Source organism: Talpa occidentalis, unplaced genomic scaffold (assembly GCF_014898055.3).
Source record: "Talpa occidentalis isolate TD23 unplaced genomic scaffold, MPIMG_talOcc4v2.1 talOcc4.7, whole genome shotgun sequence".
Taxonomy (NCBI): Eukaryota; Metazoa; Chordata; class Mammalia; order Eulipotyphla; family Talpidae; genus Talpa; species Talpa occidentalis.
The window spans coordinates 87,801,336-87,821,876 of NW_023605083.1; the positions used below are offsets into that span (position 1 = coordinate 87,801,336).

General features: G+C 36.3%; 1 protein-coding gene across 5 annotated transcripts; it reads left to right on the forward strand.

The window, feature by feature from the left end:
* The first annotated feature begins 26 nt into the window (after nucleotides 1-26).
* Nucleotides 27-18,829, forward strand: ASPA (aspartoacylase). 5 transcript variants are annotated; one of them, XM_037494186.2, is made up of 9 exons: nucleotides 27-138; nucleotides 3,367-3,510; nucleotides 4,616-4,653; nucleotides 6,646-6,912; nucleotides 10,046-10,241; nucleotides 11,682-11,775; nucleotides 14,779-14,886; nucleotides 15,099-15,208; nucleotides 17,256-18,829. In XM_037494186.2, exons 4-9 carry the CDS (start codon nucleotides 6,677-6,679, stop codon nucleotides 17,451-17,453), a joined length of 942 nt encoding a protein of 313 aa, XP_037350083.1. In that variant the 5' UTR covers nucleotides 27-138; nucleotides 3,367-3,510; nucleotides 4,616-4,653; nucleotides 6,646-6,676; the 3' UTR covers nucleotides 17,454-18,829. The 5 variants fall into 5 exon arrangements, with proteins under 5 accessions (XP_037350083.1, XP_037350082.1, XP_054545264.1 ...); XM_037494185.2 differs by lacking the exon at nucleotides 4,616-4,653; XM_054689289.1 differs by lacking the exons at nucleotides 4,616-4,653; nucleotides 17,256-18,829 and adding an exon at nucleotides 15,738-16,528.
* Nucleotides 18,830-20,541: the final 1,712 nt, after the last annotated feature.

Genomic DNA, 20,541 nt, shown 5'->3' on the forward strand with positions numbered 1-20,541 from the left:
GCAGAGGCAGCCAGCTCGCCCGATGGAGCGTGGGCGCCATGGCGTCATCCCTTCTCCTGACAGCCAGGGAAAGACGCTTGCGCCCTGTGTCGGGATCGATAACCTGAACACACCTACATTTACCTCTCACACTGTGAGGTACGTGGCGCAAGGATGGCTCGAGGGGCAAGACTCGTCTGGTTTCTTGCCCCACCGTCCTCTGACCGAGCCTGGTGAGAAAAGTCGAGGACGGGGGCCCAACCCCTTTCCACACGCTGAGGTCGTGTCTCCAGATTGTAAGACTCTGGTGGCGCGCTGGAGTGTGTGTAGAAAAGGATGACTCAAAGGCCCCTGGCCTCAAAACCGAGGTTTGCTTGTCATTAGGGCTTTGCCTGGTGCTGCTGAGTTTCTGAGTCAAACCAATGGGGCTGGAGCATTGCGGGGAAGCTAGTGGGACAGAGAAGGCCTGGGTGTAGCTGACACCCTGGAGAGCCAAGAGCAGCCAGCAAGGGAAGCCAGTGCTGCCCGAGCTCCTGGGGGGATGGGAGGGAGCGAAGCACACATGTGTCAGAAACCTGAGACCCCCGGAGAGGAGACTGAATGGTGCCGTGACCCCAAGCTCTGGCCCTTGGGGCGCTAGCCTGTCGCTTCCTATCCTTCTGATCGTGGGCAAGCGCTTTATCCTCTCTAGACCTACATTTTCCTCCTCAGTAAAGGAGCGATAACAGTATTTACTTAATTGTCCTTAAAGTATTAAAGAATGAGCAGTCCTAGCAAACAATAAATGCTTAAAAAATATTAGCCATTATTGAGTAACAGTAGCTGCAGTTCATTGAGTGCTAATTGTAAACCAGGTATAGTAATTCTAGTTTGGGGGGGATTCAAAGACTATGTTTTGTTGTTACCATCTCATCTGACCTTTTGAAGGTCTTTGGGAATCTTTTGAAGGCTGGAATAAATAAAGGGAAGAGGTGGAGAAGGCACAGAGATCAAGGGAAGGTTATCAGTAAAGACCTGAACCTATGAGACCATGAGATAATTATTAGGTCAAACAAAGGCGAGTATTAGGAAGTAGTTCTAGAGGAAAATTAAGCCCAAAGAGCAGAGAACTTTCACCGCCACACTAAGGAATAAACCTAACAAGAATGAGGATCTCCGTTTAATTTGACAAATACCTTGAACAATATATTTTAAAAGACTTGTATTCATCATGGTTCCAGAGAGGAGTTTTGTTGTTGTTGTTGTTTTTTAATGTTTTTTTAAAGATTTGTTTATTTATTTATTTATACAAGCACTGGGTACAGTCAGAAGCACGGGAGGGTGAGAGAATTCACCAGAGCCAGAGCGGGGAGCAGAGCAGGCAGAAGGACCGAAGTACACTGCTGAGGGGAGCAGCGGCTGGCAGGAGAGGTCTGCGCGCCATGTGGGACCCTCCTCCGGTGGCCGGGGACAGCCGGGGAATGAACCGGCACTGCAGAGGCTGCGAGCAGCTTCGCAACCCAGTGCTCAACCGCTGCGCCACCGGGGAGGTCCTGTTGTTGTTTTTAATCAAATGAGTAAAAGCTTCAGGGTAACGTATTTATATGACATATACTTACATATATACCTGCACACCTGTACAACATCTCTCTGATATCCCCCCAAAAATAGATTTCTGATTTAAAATATATATATATATATATATATATATATACCTACTAACAAACAATATCTTTTGCTACACCTGTAAGGAATGCAGACTTGAGCTATGTGGAATTTCTAGTAGCAATTTATAGACTTTTTTTTCCAAATGAGCTTGGTAATATTTTCCTTGTATTTTTCCCTACTACCATCCCTGTATCTCTTGTTCCTCTCCCTCCCCCAGCCCTCTTAACCTCAGAGCCCTTAGGATATTTATTGATGTCCACTGGTCTTTGAAAGTGTTATACACTATCAAATTGTCTGCTATGTAAATGTTAGGTAATTTTTTTTTATCAATCTGATTTTGCTGCACATAATTCTCTCAAATTCCTTTCATTTTGTTGAAATTTCATCCTTTCTTATGGCTATATAATACCCCATGGTGAGAATATACCACATCTTCTTGATTCAATCATTGATTGGTCAACATTTAAGCTGCTTCCATGCCCTACCTATTATAAATCATGGTGCTATGAACGTTATGGAACATATGGGTTTTGTGTTTATGGAATTGATGGGTTGTATGGTATATCCATTTTTAGTTTTTTAGGATAAATCCAGATTTTCATAATGCCTTTCATAATGGCTGCAGCAATTTACATACCCACCAACAGTGTAAAATAGGTTTCTTTTTCTCCACATGCTCTCCAACACTTTATTGGGAGTCTTTTTAGTATGTGCTACTCTCGCAGGTGGGAGATGGCATTTCATTGTGTTTTTAATCCATACCTCTCCTATTAGAAGCTACAATGAACATTTTTCATATTTTTTTGCCTTCTGTATATATTCTTTGGTGAATCACCTGTTCATATCTGCTGCCCATCTATTAACTGTTATTTTTTATTGTTGAATTGTATGAGCTTTTAACGTATTTTGGATATTAATCGCTTCTCAGTTGTGCAAATGTTTTCTCCCATTCAATAGGGTATATATTTATAGTCTTGTATTTTCTTTCACTGTGTAGAACCTTTTTTTTTTAAGCTTTATTTTATTTATGCATACAACAGTTGTGGAGATGGGAGTGGAGGGTGAGAGGATTCACCAGAGACGGAGTAGGGAGCAGAATTTACTGAAGAATTTACAGAAAGATTTACTCAAATACACTGCTGAGTGGACCAGCAGGTGAGACAGGAGAGGTCTGCTGTGCCATGTGGGTCAGCTCCCTGGCCAGGAATCAAACTTAGGCCATAATGGTCATAGCACTGAGCCTTAACCCCTAGGCCACCAGGGAGGCCCTGTGTAGAAGCTTTTTCACTTGAGGTGATCCCAGTGGTTTTTTTTTTTTTTTAATTCTCTTGCCATAGGGATCAACTCACCGAAAATACCTTTATTATTGATATCCTAGAATGCATCAGCAATGTTTCCCTTCTTTGTTTTTCTGTTGCACACATATCTAAATCTTTAATAAATTTGTGGTTTATTTTTGTGTATGGATGAGAGAGCAATACAACTTCATTCTTTTGTATGTGACTTTTCAAGTTTCCCTACACTGTTTTTTAGAAAAATCTTTCCCCTATTTTTATGTTCATAACTGTTTTATCATCAATTAGGTGCTAATACCTACAAGGGTTTATTTCTAGGCTTTCAATTCTTTTCCATTGATCCATCTATCTATTTTTGTGATAATACCATATTGTTGTAGTACTGTTGCTTTATAGTAAAATTTGAAGTAAGGTAACATAATATCTTCATTTCCATTTTTTTCAGGGTTGTTTTTGCAATTCAAGGTCTTATGTGGTTCCCTATAAATTTCAAGATTTTTTTTCTGGAAAACTTTTTCAGTTTTTTCTCTGAAAATATTACTGGTATTTTAATGAGGATTGCATTCAATTTGTACATCGTTTTAAGCAGGTTAGTCATTTTGAGTGTATTGATTCTCCCCGTCCATGAGCATGGGATATCCTTCCATCTCCTTATGTCACTATCTAAATCCTTTAGTAACATCTTAAAGTTCTCGTTGTATAGATCTTTTACTTCCTCTGTCAGGTGATTCTGAGTTATTTCTAAATGTAATCTTTAGGATTTTCTACATATAATATATTACTGGTGAATAGTAATAGTTTCACTTTCTCTTTACTAGTTGGCATCCCTTTATTTTTTGTTTTCATCTCTGACACTAGGCAAAGCCTCCAGTGCTAGGTGAAGTCACTGAGTACAAAGATTTTCACCATTGAGCAATATATTGGCTGTTGGTTTGTGATATACAGCCTTTATTATATTGAAGTAGATTTTTTCTATTCCCATCTTGTTTATAGTTTTTATCATTAATGGGTATTGAATCTTATCAAATCATTTCTCTGCAGCAAAACTCGTTTGCTGTCTTGTTCTGGTTATCATTTCTTCCCACCTGAAAAGTTGATCAGGATAGAGGACTGCAATAGGGCCACAGGAGAAAGAGAAAATTAAAGTAGTGAAAGTAGTTTGATTACATGACTGCTAGATAATCACATTGTATATGAGATACCTCATGCACAATTGGAGAGAAGGCACTCCTTATCCCCCAATCATACTATTTTGGAAATAACCACACCTTAAAATTTGTTTCCCACAATGTTTCTGCCATCAATATATTGAACCCCCTTGACTATGAAAAATTTACTCTCTCTTTGTTTTAAACTATATTACTACAGTAATTTACTAATAAATCAGCCACCAATATTCAAAAAAAAATACTGTAATGCTGGAAGTTATAATTCTTTTAAGTACTTCAAAAAAACATTTAATATTCAACCTAATAGTGAGATAGTGACAACTAGAAATAGTTCCACTTTGTATACTATCAGTTCTCTATCTCAAAAAAAGAACTAATAAAAATTTATATGTGGGGTCCAAAATTTTAGAGTACTTTGGGAAACAGGGAGTTAAAAATCTTTTGGAAGTTAAGTTGGTATAAGAGTATGAAAAGCCTCCATTGCTCTAAGTTCTAAGGAAATGCTCTCTTTTTACTCTAATAAAGCTTTCTGGAGAAGACAAACTCTGTACACAATAAACAAGGTAAGTATAGGACAGAATTACTGCAGTTCATTAACTCTCAAAAAGTTATTCATTTTGACATGCAAGGGAAACTTTATGAATGTTAATTGTACTTCAAAGTGCTGATCTGTTAGAATTCCATAAAACAAGCTTGAAATGCAAGTCATTTGTGCCAGCTACAAGTAAATAACTGAAACAGCATTTCCAGACAGACTAGGGCAAAGGACAGAACTAACCACAAATTGTTAGAAAAGAAGCAAAACATAATCCTGTTAATGATCCACCATAATTATTGCTTTTAAAATTGAAGTAACTAAACAATACAGCTATCATTTGTTTATATTTGTACTTGTTTTCATCATAGACAATGAAGTGTTCAGTGTACATTAATGTGGGTAGAAAATCAAAGGCTACAGGGGCTTTTTCTTAGTAACTTTAATGTGTAAATTTAGATTTTATTATTTTGTTTTATCTGCATTATAATTTCTTAAAGGGAAATAATAGGAATTGGTTTACTAAATACTATGAAGCATTCACATTTTATATGTATTTTGTATAAGTGTATTTATAATACATGTATAAATACATGTATCATAAATACATGTATCATAAATACATGTATCATGTATTTTGTTTGTATGCTTGTTTGTTTCTGGAGCACACTGTAGTGACTGTTTATGTAAATTCTAAAAGAACAAAATTAAAATTTTGAGAAGACTAAAAATAACAGGGAGCACTTTACTGTTCTGTGAAAACCACTAGACTTAGAATCAGAAAACCTGATCCCAGGCCTAATTTTCTTGTGTTATATGTGGAACCTTACCCAAATTATTTAACCTTGCTTTCCTTTACCACTGAAATGGGGGTTCGATACCTAACCCACCCTATCTTACAAAGTGATTATATGAATAAACTGAGGTGACATGCTATAAATTAAAATACTCTGAAATTGTAATGAATAATTCTTGTTATATCCTGTCAAATAATCTAGCATTACTAGTACATAGTATTTCCTGTTGAACATATTTGACTTTCTAGATGACTGAGCATGAAATCAAATCAGATTTGCTTGTAATCATCTTAGTATTCTGCATAGTTTCCTCTAACAAGACCCCCTCTTGAGTAACACATTCCAGTGGAGATTTCCTGCTGCCAGTAAGACTATGTCTACATAAATTCATAAAATGTAGCTGTATATATTTAGCTGCCCCAAGACATTTTCACTCATTGCAAAAATTTGAAATTACTAATAGTTGCTTTTCTTTTAGTATACAGAGGCCAAAAGTGAGGAAAATTCCTGAGGAAGCCAAAATAGAATTACCAACAATTTCATGAGAAAGAAATTTAAGCATGTTCCAAAGTATTTTTTTTAAGTCCCATTCATTGTTGATTTGGTCCTTGTGTCTCTGGCCATGAAAAAGCATTCTGACAGAAAGTGCTGGTTCCAGAGTGGGTCTCTGTGGATCTGCCTCTGGCAGGTTATAGAGATAAGATTTAAATGTCCTCAGATAATGAAAAATTCCTGAATCATACAGAGAAGAAATGTTTTTGAATGCAAGTGGAAATGTAAATATTGAATAATAACATGCATATTATGGCCCATATCCTTATTTTTATATTTTTGAGGATTAGGGATGTATAAACATATTTTTATTATTACAAGTAGTTATGAAAGCACCCTTAGGTGACATTCTAGCGGAAGGGAAAACAGGAATTTTGTATTAGTTGGAAATGCTAATCTGTTATTGTATTTAGATCTGCTGACCATTTGAGGGAGTTAGAAGTTAAAGTAAACAGCAGAATCTCTTGTTGATCTTTGCATATTTTAATCCAAATATGGTAAAGGGCAGGACTAAAGAAGGAAGTGCCCATATAATAAACAGATCTCAGAACTTGTAACAGAAAATTAAAATATATTCCGTGCAAGAACTCTGCACTTTGCACTTTGGTTAAAGTCTCATTGAGACATAAATCTTTCTTAAGAAATTAAGTTTTCTTTGCTCTCTTTCTCAGTTGCAGAAATTAGATAAAACTACTTGACAAAATGACTACTTGTCACTTTGACGGAGATCCTATAAAAAAGGTTGCTATCTTTGGAGGAACTCATGGGAATGAGCTAACAGGAGTATTTCTAGTTAAGCACTGGCTAGAGAATGGCGCTGAGATTCAGAGAACAGGTCTTGAGGTAAAGCCATTTATTACCAATCCAAGAGCAGTGAAGAAGTGTGCCAGATATATTGACTGTGACCTTAATCGAGTTTTTGACCTTGAAAATCTTGGGTAAGTCTGCATCTTGTATTGTGCGCATGTGTGTGTGTGTGTGTGTAAAGTGGACTGTGGGAGAGAACATGTAAATGTATATGCATGTGATACTAGTACGTATTGTTGCTAATGTAAAATCACTTTCACTTTTAATCATACTCCATTATGAATTGCACAACACTCTAAACCAAGCGTTCACATGATATTTTATAAACTTTTAAAAGCACCACACTGTTCTTAACTGGTTTTCTTTTTAAATGTATTTTACAAAGACTGAAGCATAAGTAACTAAGTTTATTACTTTTTTGCTTTAAATTGGTGTTTTACCAGTGTGCTTGCATACAAATGTATTATTAACTTTCTAGGTTATTCACTACTTTTTTATTATTCAATTCTGTTTATGGTAGTTTATAAAGTTCTAGTCAAGAAAAATGCGATGTTCCAATTATGTCTTTAATGAAAGAGTGACTAAAAACCTATCATCAGAAAACATTAAAACATTCTGTGATCTGATGAGTAGATGTATTTAACTCAGTGATGAATTAATGAGAGGTGAAGGCTGACTTATTTATAACACATTATATATACAGTCATAACACCTAGGTATGTCTTTATTAACTATTTTTGCCTTTGATTACATCATTATAGGTACTACTATAGATATATAGGCTTCTGAGTACTTGCTTTTTAACTGCTTCTTCTCATTTACCTAAAAATATTATTAAATACCTACTCTTCTCAGGGCACCGTAGGAGTTCAAAACTATGTATAAAGTGGTTTCTACACTCCAGGAGTTGGCAGACTACTAGCTATAAGACATGCACAGATATGCCTCTCACAGTACTGCTTTATGTGCTGATTTTCTATTAAATGTGATCTGAGTTCAGAGGTTACCTAAGTTAAATCTCACCACAAATCAAAGGATGATTACTATATAGTACAAATATATCTTACTTTATGAAGTAGATGTTTTTCAGAGCAATTATATGTTAGTTATATACCTTGTGTGGTAAGTCACAGTTTTACTGACATTTTTTTTTTCATTTTTAGCATAAATTTTGATTTCAGAAATGTTTTATTGTCATGACTCAAGTTATGTTGACACAAGTAATGTTTATCCACCTAAAATAGTTGCTAAATAATGTTTATATTACAAGTAAGAATTTGTTGAAAAATAACTCTCTTAGTTGTTGTTTGTTGAAAAATAACTCTCTTAGTTGTTGTGTTATCTTCCCAAATAACCCTGAAATGGACTAGGGTAAGTTTTCTTTTTATGACTACTCAGTGGTATATATTTCAGTGAAAACAGTCTTTTAAATTAAATTCTCTTCCTATATGTTACCTTTAACACTGTTTAGAAGCTAGACAGTTCTCTCAGGGCATTTATGAAGATTTATGACATGATAAACTACCTTTTTCAGTCCCTCCTTTCCCAAATTTGTTCCTATTGCTGTATTCTGCATCTCAGTGATGTCACCATTAGCCACCAAATCCCCTATGGAAATTATCTTACAACTTTCCCTGTTCCCCCACATCTGCCTAGTGGTTTGTAAGTCATTCAGTTATTCAGGTACTGAATAATTGCAAGTGTTTCACAAAATCAAACTTTCTCTCAATTTTCACTGCCCTAGTTATTTCCTCTTACTATATTTTTAAAGAAATACCAGAGCAACCTCCTAATGACTCTTTCTGCATCTTCTTTTACTCTTCCTGACATCAGTTCTCTGTATTATGGCAGCTATAGAGGGATCATCCTAACACAAATTTATCATGTCTCTTCCCTGCTGAAAATCCTTCCTAAATCCCCTATAGATTTAAATAACTTCATATAGCTAATACCACCCTTTAGGATCTTCCCTCTACCTATTTTTTTGGCTTTATCTCTTTGGATTCTTCCTGTGGTACTTGGAACTCCAGACATGATAATTCAAAGTCCCATTATCTTTGAAAACTTCAAGCCTTGACTCTGAGAAACTGAGTGACTACTGGTGTCATTTGTTCACATGGGGAAGAATTAGAAGCAAATCAATTGGTGGTGAAAGGACTTATAGGGTTGTTTGTGAATTCATTTTTTAAGTGTGTGTGTGTATGTGTGTGTGTGTGTGTGTATATATATATATATATATAAAACATATATATGTTAGGGACTATGTTTAATTGCTTATAACAGAAACCTGAAAACAGTGGCTTGAACAAATAGCGTTTCTTTTCCATAAATAATGAGTTCAGAGGTCAGGAGTCCAGGGCTGCTACAGCAGCTCAGTGATAAATCCTCAGGCCTTTCCACCTTACCACTAGACCATCTTTAGCATGCATCTTTTGTCCTCTTGATTTTTGTTTCTTAGTCCAAAAAAATGGGTGCTCCAGCTTCTTGATTGCTTTCCAGGTAGGGATTATTCAGGTGAAACTGTAGGTCCCTAGAAGATACTAGAAAAAGTAGTCAGGGCATGAAAATAAATTAAATTAGAGAGAAATGAAGTTGAATGACTTAATGAGGAAAAATCTGTTTAAACCATCATCATGTATGGTTAAAAATGTATCCTAACCATTGTGGGAGAAGAAGAGTGGGCAGAGAGGGATTCATTTGAGAAGCCAATAAAAAGCTATTACCCCTCATCCACATTTCACTTTTTTTTTCAGCGTTTACAGACTTTTGTCTGCAAAACTTGTCCGTAGACCATTAGTGATTCCTGGACTTCAACTAGGAATCCCTAATTGGTTTGTGTGAGCACCTACATTTAATTGTTTTAGTGCATTAGATCTAGCTAGAGTATACAGTATATATAAATGCATTTGATGGTCTGGTCCCATAGTAGCCCAGTACATATAAACTACTGAGAAGCTGATGGTTAACTAATGAGTAGATTTTATTCAAAGTGGAAGTCAAATGGTAAATTCTGTTTGAAATGGCCTTCCTGTGACTAGCCATATAAATGATTATTTGCAGGTATGTCAATGCAGCATTATATGGAATCAAATGGAGGTAAAAATGTAATTTTTCACTTATAAACTTTCCATATGTTTCCCTTCCCTCACAGATTTTTCATATTAATGATTTGGCAACGGGTTCCTTATACACTGTGTTCTTATTGAATATTTATGTTATTTTAGCCACAGATGTTATTAATATTTTTCTTTCTGCTAATAACAGCAAAAAAATGTCAGAGGATTTGCCATATGAAGTGAGAAGGGCTCAAGAAATAAACCATTTATTTGGCCCAAAAGATAGTGAAGATTCCTATGACATTATTTTTGACCTTCACAACACTACTTCTAATATGGGTTGCACTCTTATTCTTGAAGATTCCCGGAATGACTTTTTAATTCAGATGTGTCATTATATTAAGGTAACGTCAATGTTATTTATTTATAAGTTAGCATAGAGCCTGTACTTTTTAAGTCAAATGCGGATATGAACAAGAAGGAAAGGGTTAGGAGGAGTGCCCCAGAGAGATGGGGAGTGTTAAGGAGCACCAGAAGAGAGTCAGTGGCACAGGCAGAAGAAAAGGAAATGCATAAAAGAATAAATATGATGAATAAAATAATAAAATATGTGATTCTTATGTCTTTGAAATTATAAATCTCTTATCCAGACAGCCATCAATCACAGGCTAGTTGGTAAACCTGGGTAAAATGGGTACCAAAATTTAAATGATAGGGTGGAAATACTTCAACTACAGTTTTAGGAAGCTCAAGTAACAGGCATTTAACGCTAACTAAGGATCAGTGATTAAAAGATTGACTCTTTAGTACTACCTTTTTTGTCATTGATTTAGGTACTTCAGTAATCACCAATCTTTCAGTACCTCATACAACAAATAATTGTAGTATGTACTTCATACAACAGAAATCTAGAAGATGAAAACGGTAGCCATCCAGTGTCTATAGCTAGAGAAAAATTGCTGGAAAATACCTACCAAGCAAAAACAAAATAATGACTTATATTCTTATTTCTGAATAATAGATAACCTTCCTTCCAAAAACCTAGTATGATTTAGTGAAAAGAGTTTTAGCAATGTAGCTAGAAGCAGCTGGTTTCAAATCCTGGTTTTGTCATTTACAAACCTCGGACAAGATGCTCAGCTCCCAAAACCTTGCTTTCTTCATTTTGTAAAATTGGTTAATAACACTTAACCTCATAGGACTATAAAAGCCATAAATGAGATAAATATTTAAAGTTTTTAGCCTAATATCTAACAGATAGTAAAGGTTAATTTTTGTGAAATGCTGTTGTTTTTGTTTCCCTTGAGTGTTTAATAACTAGATAGTAATTCTGGGAGGAGATCATAATGCAGCTATTCTTTTACTCCTTAAAGGGAGAGCTGAATGCTTTGGTTACCAGGCACCAGAGAAGCCTGACTTGCATTGTCATCAAAACTGGGAGGCCTGTTTTGAATTCTCATTCAGATAAGTGGGGGTTGGGGAAGTTCCCCAACATATGTAGAGACCTGGACCACAGAAATAGAAACTGACTTCTTTAGGATACCAAGACTAAGCTAAATAGTAAGTGTAACAAATATTGGGAAAAAAATACAAAATCCATTCAGAAGGAAATTTTATTTCATACTCTTTGATCTGGATTCAGAAAATCATTTACTATACATTTTACCCAGAACACTATTCATAATTCAAATATACAATAATAATATTGGGTCTTAGGGTATGTTTCATAAAGCTAATCTTAGTTGATAAATTAAAATATACTGAAGGTATTATTGACTCTAGCAGCAAACAGAATAAAAACATGGTCTTTGCATAATAAAAAAGATGTTTTAAATTCTTTTCAGACTTCTTTAGCTCCATTGCCTTGCTATGTCTATCTTATTGAGCATCCTTCCCTCAAATATGCAACCACCCGTTCCATAGCCAAGTATCCTGTTGGTAAGTCCTATTTCCCATTATCACACTGAACAAACTATGTCCTGGATGAAACACTGATAAAATTATTTTTAAAGAATATTTGTTTGTTTATTTTCATTGATGTAACATTGGCTTATAACACTATATATGGTTTAGAGGTATAGGTATAGGTTTAGAGGTATACACCCTTCAGATGTATGTTACCACACCACACCCTCCACCAACACACCCACAGTCCCCCACCATAGACCCTTGTGCCCCTTCCCACTTTGCTTCCCCTTCTCCTCTACCTCTGGTCACTTCAATTCTGTAGTGGGACTTCTAGGGATTGTTACTGGCTTTATCTGACCGTTTGTTTTGCTTCTCTATATTCTGCATATAAGTGAAACTATCTAGTGTTTGTCTTACTCCTTCTGATTTACTTCAATTAGCATTATCCTCTCCATGTCCATCCTCCAGTTGTCACAAATGGCAAGAGTGTCTTTTCTTATAACTGAATAGTATTCTGTTGTGCATATGTATGTATATGTATGTATGTATATATATATATATGTATATATACATATACATATATATATATATATATCACATCTTCCTAACCCTCATCTGATCTGACCTCATCTGATCTGACCTTGAGCACTTAGGTGGTCTTTCTAACTGGGCGATTGTTAATAGTGCTTCAGTGAACCTAAGAGTGCATATATCCCTTTGAATTAGCATTTTCATGTCCTTAGGAGTAGAATTGCTGAATTAAATGGTAGATATATTTTTAATATTTTGGGAACCCCTACATTATTTTTCTACTATGTTGGATAGTAGTGGTGAAAGTAGACATCCTTATAACAGATATTAGTGGAAACTTTCAGTTTTTCACTATTGAGAATAATATTAGCTATAGGTTTACATTTTTTTACCTTATTATGTTAAGAAATGTTTCATCTATCTCCAGTTTTTTGAAGGTTTTTATCCTGTATGGAAATTGGATTTTTTTTTTAAAGACTTACTTATTCATGCATATAAGAACCGGGGTACAGGCCAGATGCGCGGGAGGGTGAGAGGATTCACCAGAGACAGAGTGGGGAGCAGAACAGGCAGATCTACTGAAATACACTGCTGAGGGGAGCAGTGGGTGAGCAAGGAGAGGTCTGTCACGCGTTGTAGGATTCTCGCCAGCCCAGCCAGGATCGAACCGGCGCTGCAGAGGCTGCAGACAGCTTCACAGCGCTGTTCTCAATCACCTGCGCCACCAGGGGAGGCCCGGAAGTTGGATCTTATCAACTGCTTTCCCTGCATCTGTTTTTACAACCATATAGTTTTTCTTTCCTTTTGTTAATGTGGTTAATCTACATTGGTAGATTTTCAGCTGTTGAGCCGTCATCATCTCCCTGGAAAATATCCCACTTGATCATGGTGTATGATCCTTTTAATGCATTGTTGAATTCAGTTTGCTGAGATTTTGTTGAGGATTTTTGTATCTATATTCATCAGGGAAATTGGTCTGTAGTTTTCTTTGCTTGTGTTATCTCTTTCTGGCTTTGGTATCAGGGTAATATTGGCCTCATAAAATGTATTTGGAAACATTCCCATTTTCTGTTTTTTGGAAGAGTTTGAGAAGGACAGGTTATTAGTTTGTCTTTGAAGGTATTGAAGAACTCACTAGTGGAACTCCCTGGCCCTGGGCTTTTGTGTTTTGGGACATTTTTGATTACTGTTTCCATGTCCTTGTTTGTAATTGGTCTGTTCAGGTTTTCTTTCTGATTAAGTCTTAGAAGGTTGTATATTTCTAAGAATTTGCCTGTGTCTTCTGGATTATTCACTGGCTTAGAGTTGTTCATAGTAATTTCTTATGACCCTCTGTATTTCTTAGATGTCTATTGTAACTCTCTTTTGTTTCTATTTATTGAATTTTCTCCCTGTTTTTCCTTAGAGCCTCGCTAGAGGTTTGTCTATTTTGTAACCAGCTTTTGATTTCATTAATCTTTTGGATTGTCTTTCTGATTTCTATTTCTAATTTTTATTATTTCCTTCCTTCTACTGGTTTTTGATTTCATTTGCTCATCTTTTTCTTTTCCTTAAGGTGAAAGGTAAGATTATTTATTTGAGCTCTTGTTTCTTGATTTGAACCTATATTGCTATATACTTCCCACCTAGTACTTTTTGTGCTGTGTAGCGTATGTTCTGGTAAGGTGTTTCCTCGTTTTCATTTGTCTTAAGGTATTTTAAATTTCTTTGATTCCTCATTAACTCAGTAGTCATTCAGTAGTGTGTTGTTTGCTCTCCACATATTAGAGGTTTTTCCTTCTTTTGTGGTTTATTTCTAATTTAATACCATTGTGATCAGAGATTTCAATCTTCATGAAGTTATTGACACTTATTTTGTGTCCCAACTGGTGGTCTATCATGGAAAACATCCCACAGGCACTTGAGAAGAGTATGTATTCATTATTTTTAGTGTGCAGTGCGCTATAAATATCTGTTGAGTCCTTGTGGTCTACCATATCAGGATGAGTTGTTATGTTAAGAGCAAGAATGTTGCTTTAGGGTCAAATGATCGTCATGTTGATTTAAATTCATACCTTATCTAGACTAGATTTCCGTGGCTAAATAGATGTCTTTCCTACTGTCGAAGTTTAATGATAGGCTTATGATAGGTTTTGTTTGTGACCATGTGTTATTTTATTGAATATAAGTATAAATTTGTTTACCCCTCCTACTATATTATGGTTTTTAGATATTTTAGCACTGTTGAAGGATATTTAAAGAAAAAAACCTTACTACATTAACATACCTGATAATTTTCCATGGTCTCTCCCAGTCTTTATTCATTGTGCATATAACTTGTACATGTAAATGTTCTACTTTATTTTTTGCCATACCATTTTGTTGCAAATATTTTCCATGATGCTACATGCTCTACCTTCTTAATAATTTTTAATTATGGGATTCTACATATTGATATATTCAAGTCTTCAAACATGTATTATATTGTAATAATAAATGTGACTCTCTTCTCTTCTGCAATAGGCGTAGAAGTTGGTCCCCAACCTCACGGAGTTCTGAGAGCAGATATTTTGGATCAAATGAGAAAAATAATTAAACATGCCCTTGATTTTGTACATAATTTCAATAAAGGTAAGTAATTTCAATGAATGGAGTTGTTTCTCTAATTGTAAAAGTATGTGTGTGTGTGTGTGTGTGTGTGTGTGTGTGTGTGTGTGTGTTTTCTCCCTGTAACAGTCCTCATTTTTTTGGTTATTGTTCTTCCTTCCTTAAAATATTAACTTCCCTTTTTCAGGAGGTTTTTTATTTTGTCATCGCTATTATACATATTGTTTTTGCTATAGGAAAAGAATTTCCTCCCTGTACTATTGAAGTCTATAAAGTACTGGAAAAAGTTGACTATCCCAGGAATAAATGTGGAGAAATTACTGCTATTATCCACCCTAATCTGCAGGTAACATTTATTATTTTTTAAAATAGTCAAAATGATGATGCCTTATATTTGACTAGAGCTTTACAGCTCATAAGGCATTTACATACTCAGTGCATTTGATGCTCTCAAAAACATAGCAATATAGATTAGATATTCAGTTCTTCACTCAACAGATATTTGTTGAGCATATCCTGTGCTGGCTGTGGGGATACATCCATAAACATGGTCTCTACTCTCATGGAATTTATCATCTAGATAAACTAAAGTCTAAACTGTAGCCTAGAAATTAAAATAACCAGATACCATAACAGAATAGTGAGGTGGAGGAGACATGGTCACACACAGTCTCTCAGAGAAGATAAAATTCCTGCCCACATGTAATGGGCAGGAATTATTATGTCTGTTTCGGAGGCTCAGAAGTGAAATCCTTCCTATAATAATATAGCTATCAATGGCAGATTCAGAGCTAATGCTTTTTGCACTTGACCTAATTGCTGCCTGTGATCACCACTGAATAAGTCAGAATAAAATAATCCGGACTTCTTTTCAGAACATTTTCTGCCACCATTCCCTGACTGCTCAGAACCCTGGTAACTGCTTCTTATATGGTCTGATCAATAATGGCACGGTGAAGGAGAAAGAAAAGGATCTTGGGAGAGTATAGAAGGCTTAAATCTGGAACAGACAAAGATAAAGGCAAAGCAGGGAGGAACAAAGTTTCCATCCCCCCCAGTCTGAGGACCCTACCCACCTTCAGGCCTCAGAGAGGGAGGATATCTGGTACATTATCAAAGCTGGGGACTTTTAACCCTTTTTGAGACATCCCAGGTAATTATAATTTATAGCCAGCATTGAGAAAATGGCTCGAATGCAATGTTTCTCAAACTTTAATGCTGCACATGTAAATCTCTGGGGATCTGCTAGCATGAAGGTTTTGATTTAGTAGGTCTACAGCAGGAATGAAAATGTGCTTTTCTAATAACTTGCAGGTAATGCTGATATTAGAAATACAAAATCTCAGGGCCCCACCCCAGCCCCACAGAATCAGAATCTGCATTTTAACAAAATCTCTATGTGATTTGCAAACATGTCACAGTTTGAAAATTAATGCTCTTAAGGTCCCTGTAGTGTGTGAGCACTCGTGTTTTCACATTCAAAGGTTCAAATCCCTGGTACAGACAGTTTCAGATAGCTCCATTTTTAACCACATTATGAAGACACATATTGTGATAACAAGTCTTGTCCTAGGCTTTAACCAGTCATCCACCACCCCTCACCAATCTCCATCAGAAAAGAACTTCCTGGGCCTCCCCAGTGGCGCAGTGGTTGAGAGCTGGGTTGCGAGGCTGCCTGCAGCCTCCGCAGTGCCGGTTCGATCCCAGGCTGCTCCCACCGGAGGAGGGTCCCACATGGCGCGCAGACCTTTCCTGCCGCCCGCTGCTCCCCTCAGCAGTGTACTTCGGTCCCTCTGCCTGCTCTGCTCCCCGCTCTGACTCTGGTGAATTCTCTCACCCTCCGCGCTTCTAACTGTACCCAGTGCTTGTATAAATAAATAAATAAAGCTTTTAAAAATAAATAAATAAATAAAAGAATATAAAAGAAATTTAAAAAAAAAAAGAAAAGAAAAGAACTTCCTTGTATGCAGGCACAGCATTACTCATATTTATGTCCCCAACAGAGAAATTTCTTGCCCACATTAGAGTCTTAATGGATATCTCCTAAATTTTGCTGAGCAGAATTTAACTCCAGCAAGCAAATGAAAAAGAATATACACATAGGGAGATAATACATTTAGTTTTTCCTTTTAACATTATAAATCTCTTTGATAACATTCAAGGCAACCTTGGTATTAAAGAAAGCTAATGTATCAGCTATAAAAATTAAAAGGGAACTCTTAACATCGCTGCCAAAATAACTCAATATCCATTTAGTCAGATTACCACAAGTGTCTCAAGGCATCTCAAGAATGCAATGCTGTCATTTGTTAGTTGTATAGACATTGACATAACATTTTTAGAGTGAGAGAAAAGCCAAATATAATTTATGTATTTTAATTGTTTCCTGAGAGGATCAAGACTGGAAACCATTGCACCCTGGGGATCCCATGTTTTTAACTCTTGATGGAAAGACTGTTCCATTGGGCGGAGACTGTACGGTGTACCCTGTGTTCATAAATGAAGCTGCATATTATGAAAAGAATGAAGCTTTCGCAAAGACAACTAAATTAACACTCAATGCAAAAAGTATTCACTCCTCTTTACATTAGAAGTCACTTCTAGCTTGCTGCTTATCCAGTATCTTGAAAAACTCTACTAGATTGTAAGCTCCTGGAGAGCAGGACTGTGCCTCACTCAGCTTCACATCCCCTGCACTGAGTCTAGTGCCTTGCACACAGTGAGCATTCAGGTGAATTTCTTGAATGAATAAATTAATGAATATTTTTAAAGATATCATACTTTATGTATGTAGCTTACTTGAAGAAATGCATGTCTTATTTCTGCATAGCTTTTTATACATGGTACTTTGATAGTTTAATATTCTTAATACATAGCCTTTAAGTTCAAATATAAAAATTGAAAGAGATACTGTACACCCCAAAAAAGTACTACTTTGGGCAGAGAATTAAGTGTGGTATGTTTTCAAGTAATGTGTAAATGTTATTAGAAACTAATGGTGCAGACTTAACTCTTTTTAAATTCTATGCTATTTCATATTTGAATTAATGATGATATTAAGTATCCAATCAATAAACATTAGTAATAGTTGTGATACCCATAGGAGATTTTTAAATGTTCTTTTGAAGATGAAATGTGAATGACAAATGAGGGCTGATTGTTAATGTACCATCATGAATAAATGAAGAAACTCTGAATGGTCCTTTGCCCACAAAGCGTCTCCTCACTAGCGTGCCCTCTTGCTCCTAATGTTCCTTCCCCACGTGGCAAAGGCGTAAGAGGCATATTCCTCACAGCTGTCACTTCTCATTTTGAAAGAACACACTTGCTCTCTCCCCAGCCGATATGTGAGGATGTCCCTGTGCTCCAGCAGCATAGGTGGGAGCTCCAGCAGCAGAGGGCAGGGGACACTAGTGGAAATATGACCCATATCCATGTCTCTGGTTTGCAAATACATTCTTTCAGGAAATTTCCCTGTGTTCTAAATACGCAAGTCCCTCACCTCCCATGATTCTTCTTTTCAAAGGTCCTTGGGCTGAAATGCTGCTTTCCTCTCTTTCCAGCCCCTGCAGGAACCCTCCTCTAGGGCCAAAGCAGCCAAGTAAGGGGCATTTTTATCCCATGATTTGGACCCCAAAACACTCATGTTAACAGTTTCAAATGTATTTACCAAAATCATACTAACATTTTCTGAACAGATATAGATATAAACATTTTCATTCTTCCAGAGCATGCCCCATTAAGCCAAATTTTATTCCTTATTCAGTGTTCTCTATTGTACAATTAAACTGTTTCTAATTATTTCAGCACTTTTGTGGTACTTTACCAAAATCATTTTCACTGCAATAAAGTCTCTTCCTTCTGAAGTCTGTTGTAAAAAATTATCAGTTTTTGTATTTACAAGCTTTACCCAGTTTCCTGGGTATCCCACTGTGAGTGTTACTTGATGTTTTATGTCTAAGTCCAATTTTTCTGGGTCAATTTTTTCCAGATGTAAATTTTGGCAATACTTTGTTCTTCTATCAAATTTTAGCTACAAAATTTACAATGTGCAATTTTCCTCTCATTTTATTTATATTTGTATTATTTACAAATAATACAAATATATTTATATTTGTATTATTTTTGTATTATATTTTTATATTTATTATATTATATTTTTGTATTATATTTATATTTGTATTATAAAAATACAAATACAAATATATTTGTATTATTTCTATCAAGTCTAATTTTCTTTGACACATTTATAGTCACCAGAGCATCTAATTAAATGTGATTTTTTAAAAAATATAACATTGCTATGTGACTTTAGCCACTTTCAGTCTCACTTTGGTTATTTCTAATAATCTGCAGACTCATTTTTCTCAATTACTAAATGTGGGTTAATTGTTTGTAATAATAGTGCCCCTCTCCTGGGATTAGTGTGAGGATTCAGTGGGCCAGTGCATGTGAGCACTTATCACAGTGCCTAGGACAGAGTATGTACTTAATACATTATTCACATTCAGATTCTTGCAAAAGGCCCTTTAAGATCTGCCCTTCCCTTCCCGCCAACTTCTTTAGCCTCCTCTCCCTTTGGGTCAACTCTGTTCTGGTCTGTTTCCTGTTGTTTTATTTCTATATACCTTCACACAGGTTGGTCCTTCCACCTAGAATTTTCTCCTTCCTTCTTCCATCTTTCCCCTGCTCCTCAGAACTTTAGCTAATTCCTGTCTTTCCTTCAAAATGCAACTCAACTCTCATTTCACCCATAAGCTGTCCTGACTTTCCCCTTTCTCCCTCTCTGCTTCCATCCCATCTTGAAGACATTAATGGTGTCTTTCTGAGGACCTGCATTCTAATAAGAGCCCAGTGAAGGTTAGATGAGTAAATGAGTGTGCTCAAACATCCTTTCTCTACTGAAATGTCTTAACAGTCCACCAGTGCTCTGCTTTCTCTTTGCCTTCTTTCTTTCCCAGTCACTTCCTAAGAATTCCCACCACTCCCAAGCAAAACTCAGTGCACTCTACACTCTGCAGAGTGTGTCCCAACAGATGGCAGACGGACATACACCCTTTAAAACTTCCAACCCCATTGCAAAAGCAGGCAAATGTTCACATTTGAAAATCGCCCTAAACTTTGATATGAAATCTCAAAGCCTCACTATGACTGGATAGATCCTGCCTGCTCTGGCCTCTGCCCACCTCTCCAGATTTCTTTACCCTCATGCTGCCAGCAACTGGGCCACATAGATTTCTCCTTCCTCAAATGCACCTGCTCCATACTACTGTGGCCTTTACTCACAATGTTTCTGTCTTGAAACCTTGTTTCACACTCACACTCCCATTACCTGCATTATTTTTAAGTGTGACTCAGGCAAGGCTAGATCACCTGTTAAACAAATTCATAGGCACTACTGGGCTAGCACCAGTTAAATTTAGAGAACCTGGGTCGTGGCCCAGGAAAAAACATGACCTTTCTCTGTTATTCCATCTCTCTTTAAGTCTCAATTTCCTCACCTATTAAATGGGGGTATAACACTCATCATAGCAATAAAACTTTGTTGTTAAAAGCACCCAAAGGTGGAAGGTAATTTTTCACAATATCAAGAGCTATAAGAATATTCATTTCCATGGACCTAACATCCCACCCTTTTCCTATCCATCCACCCAGAATGTTTCCATGAATGGCACATTC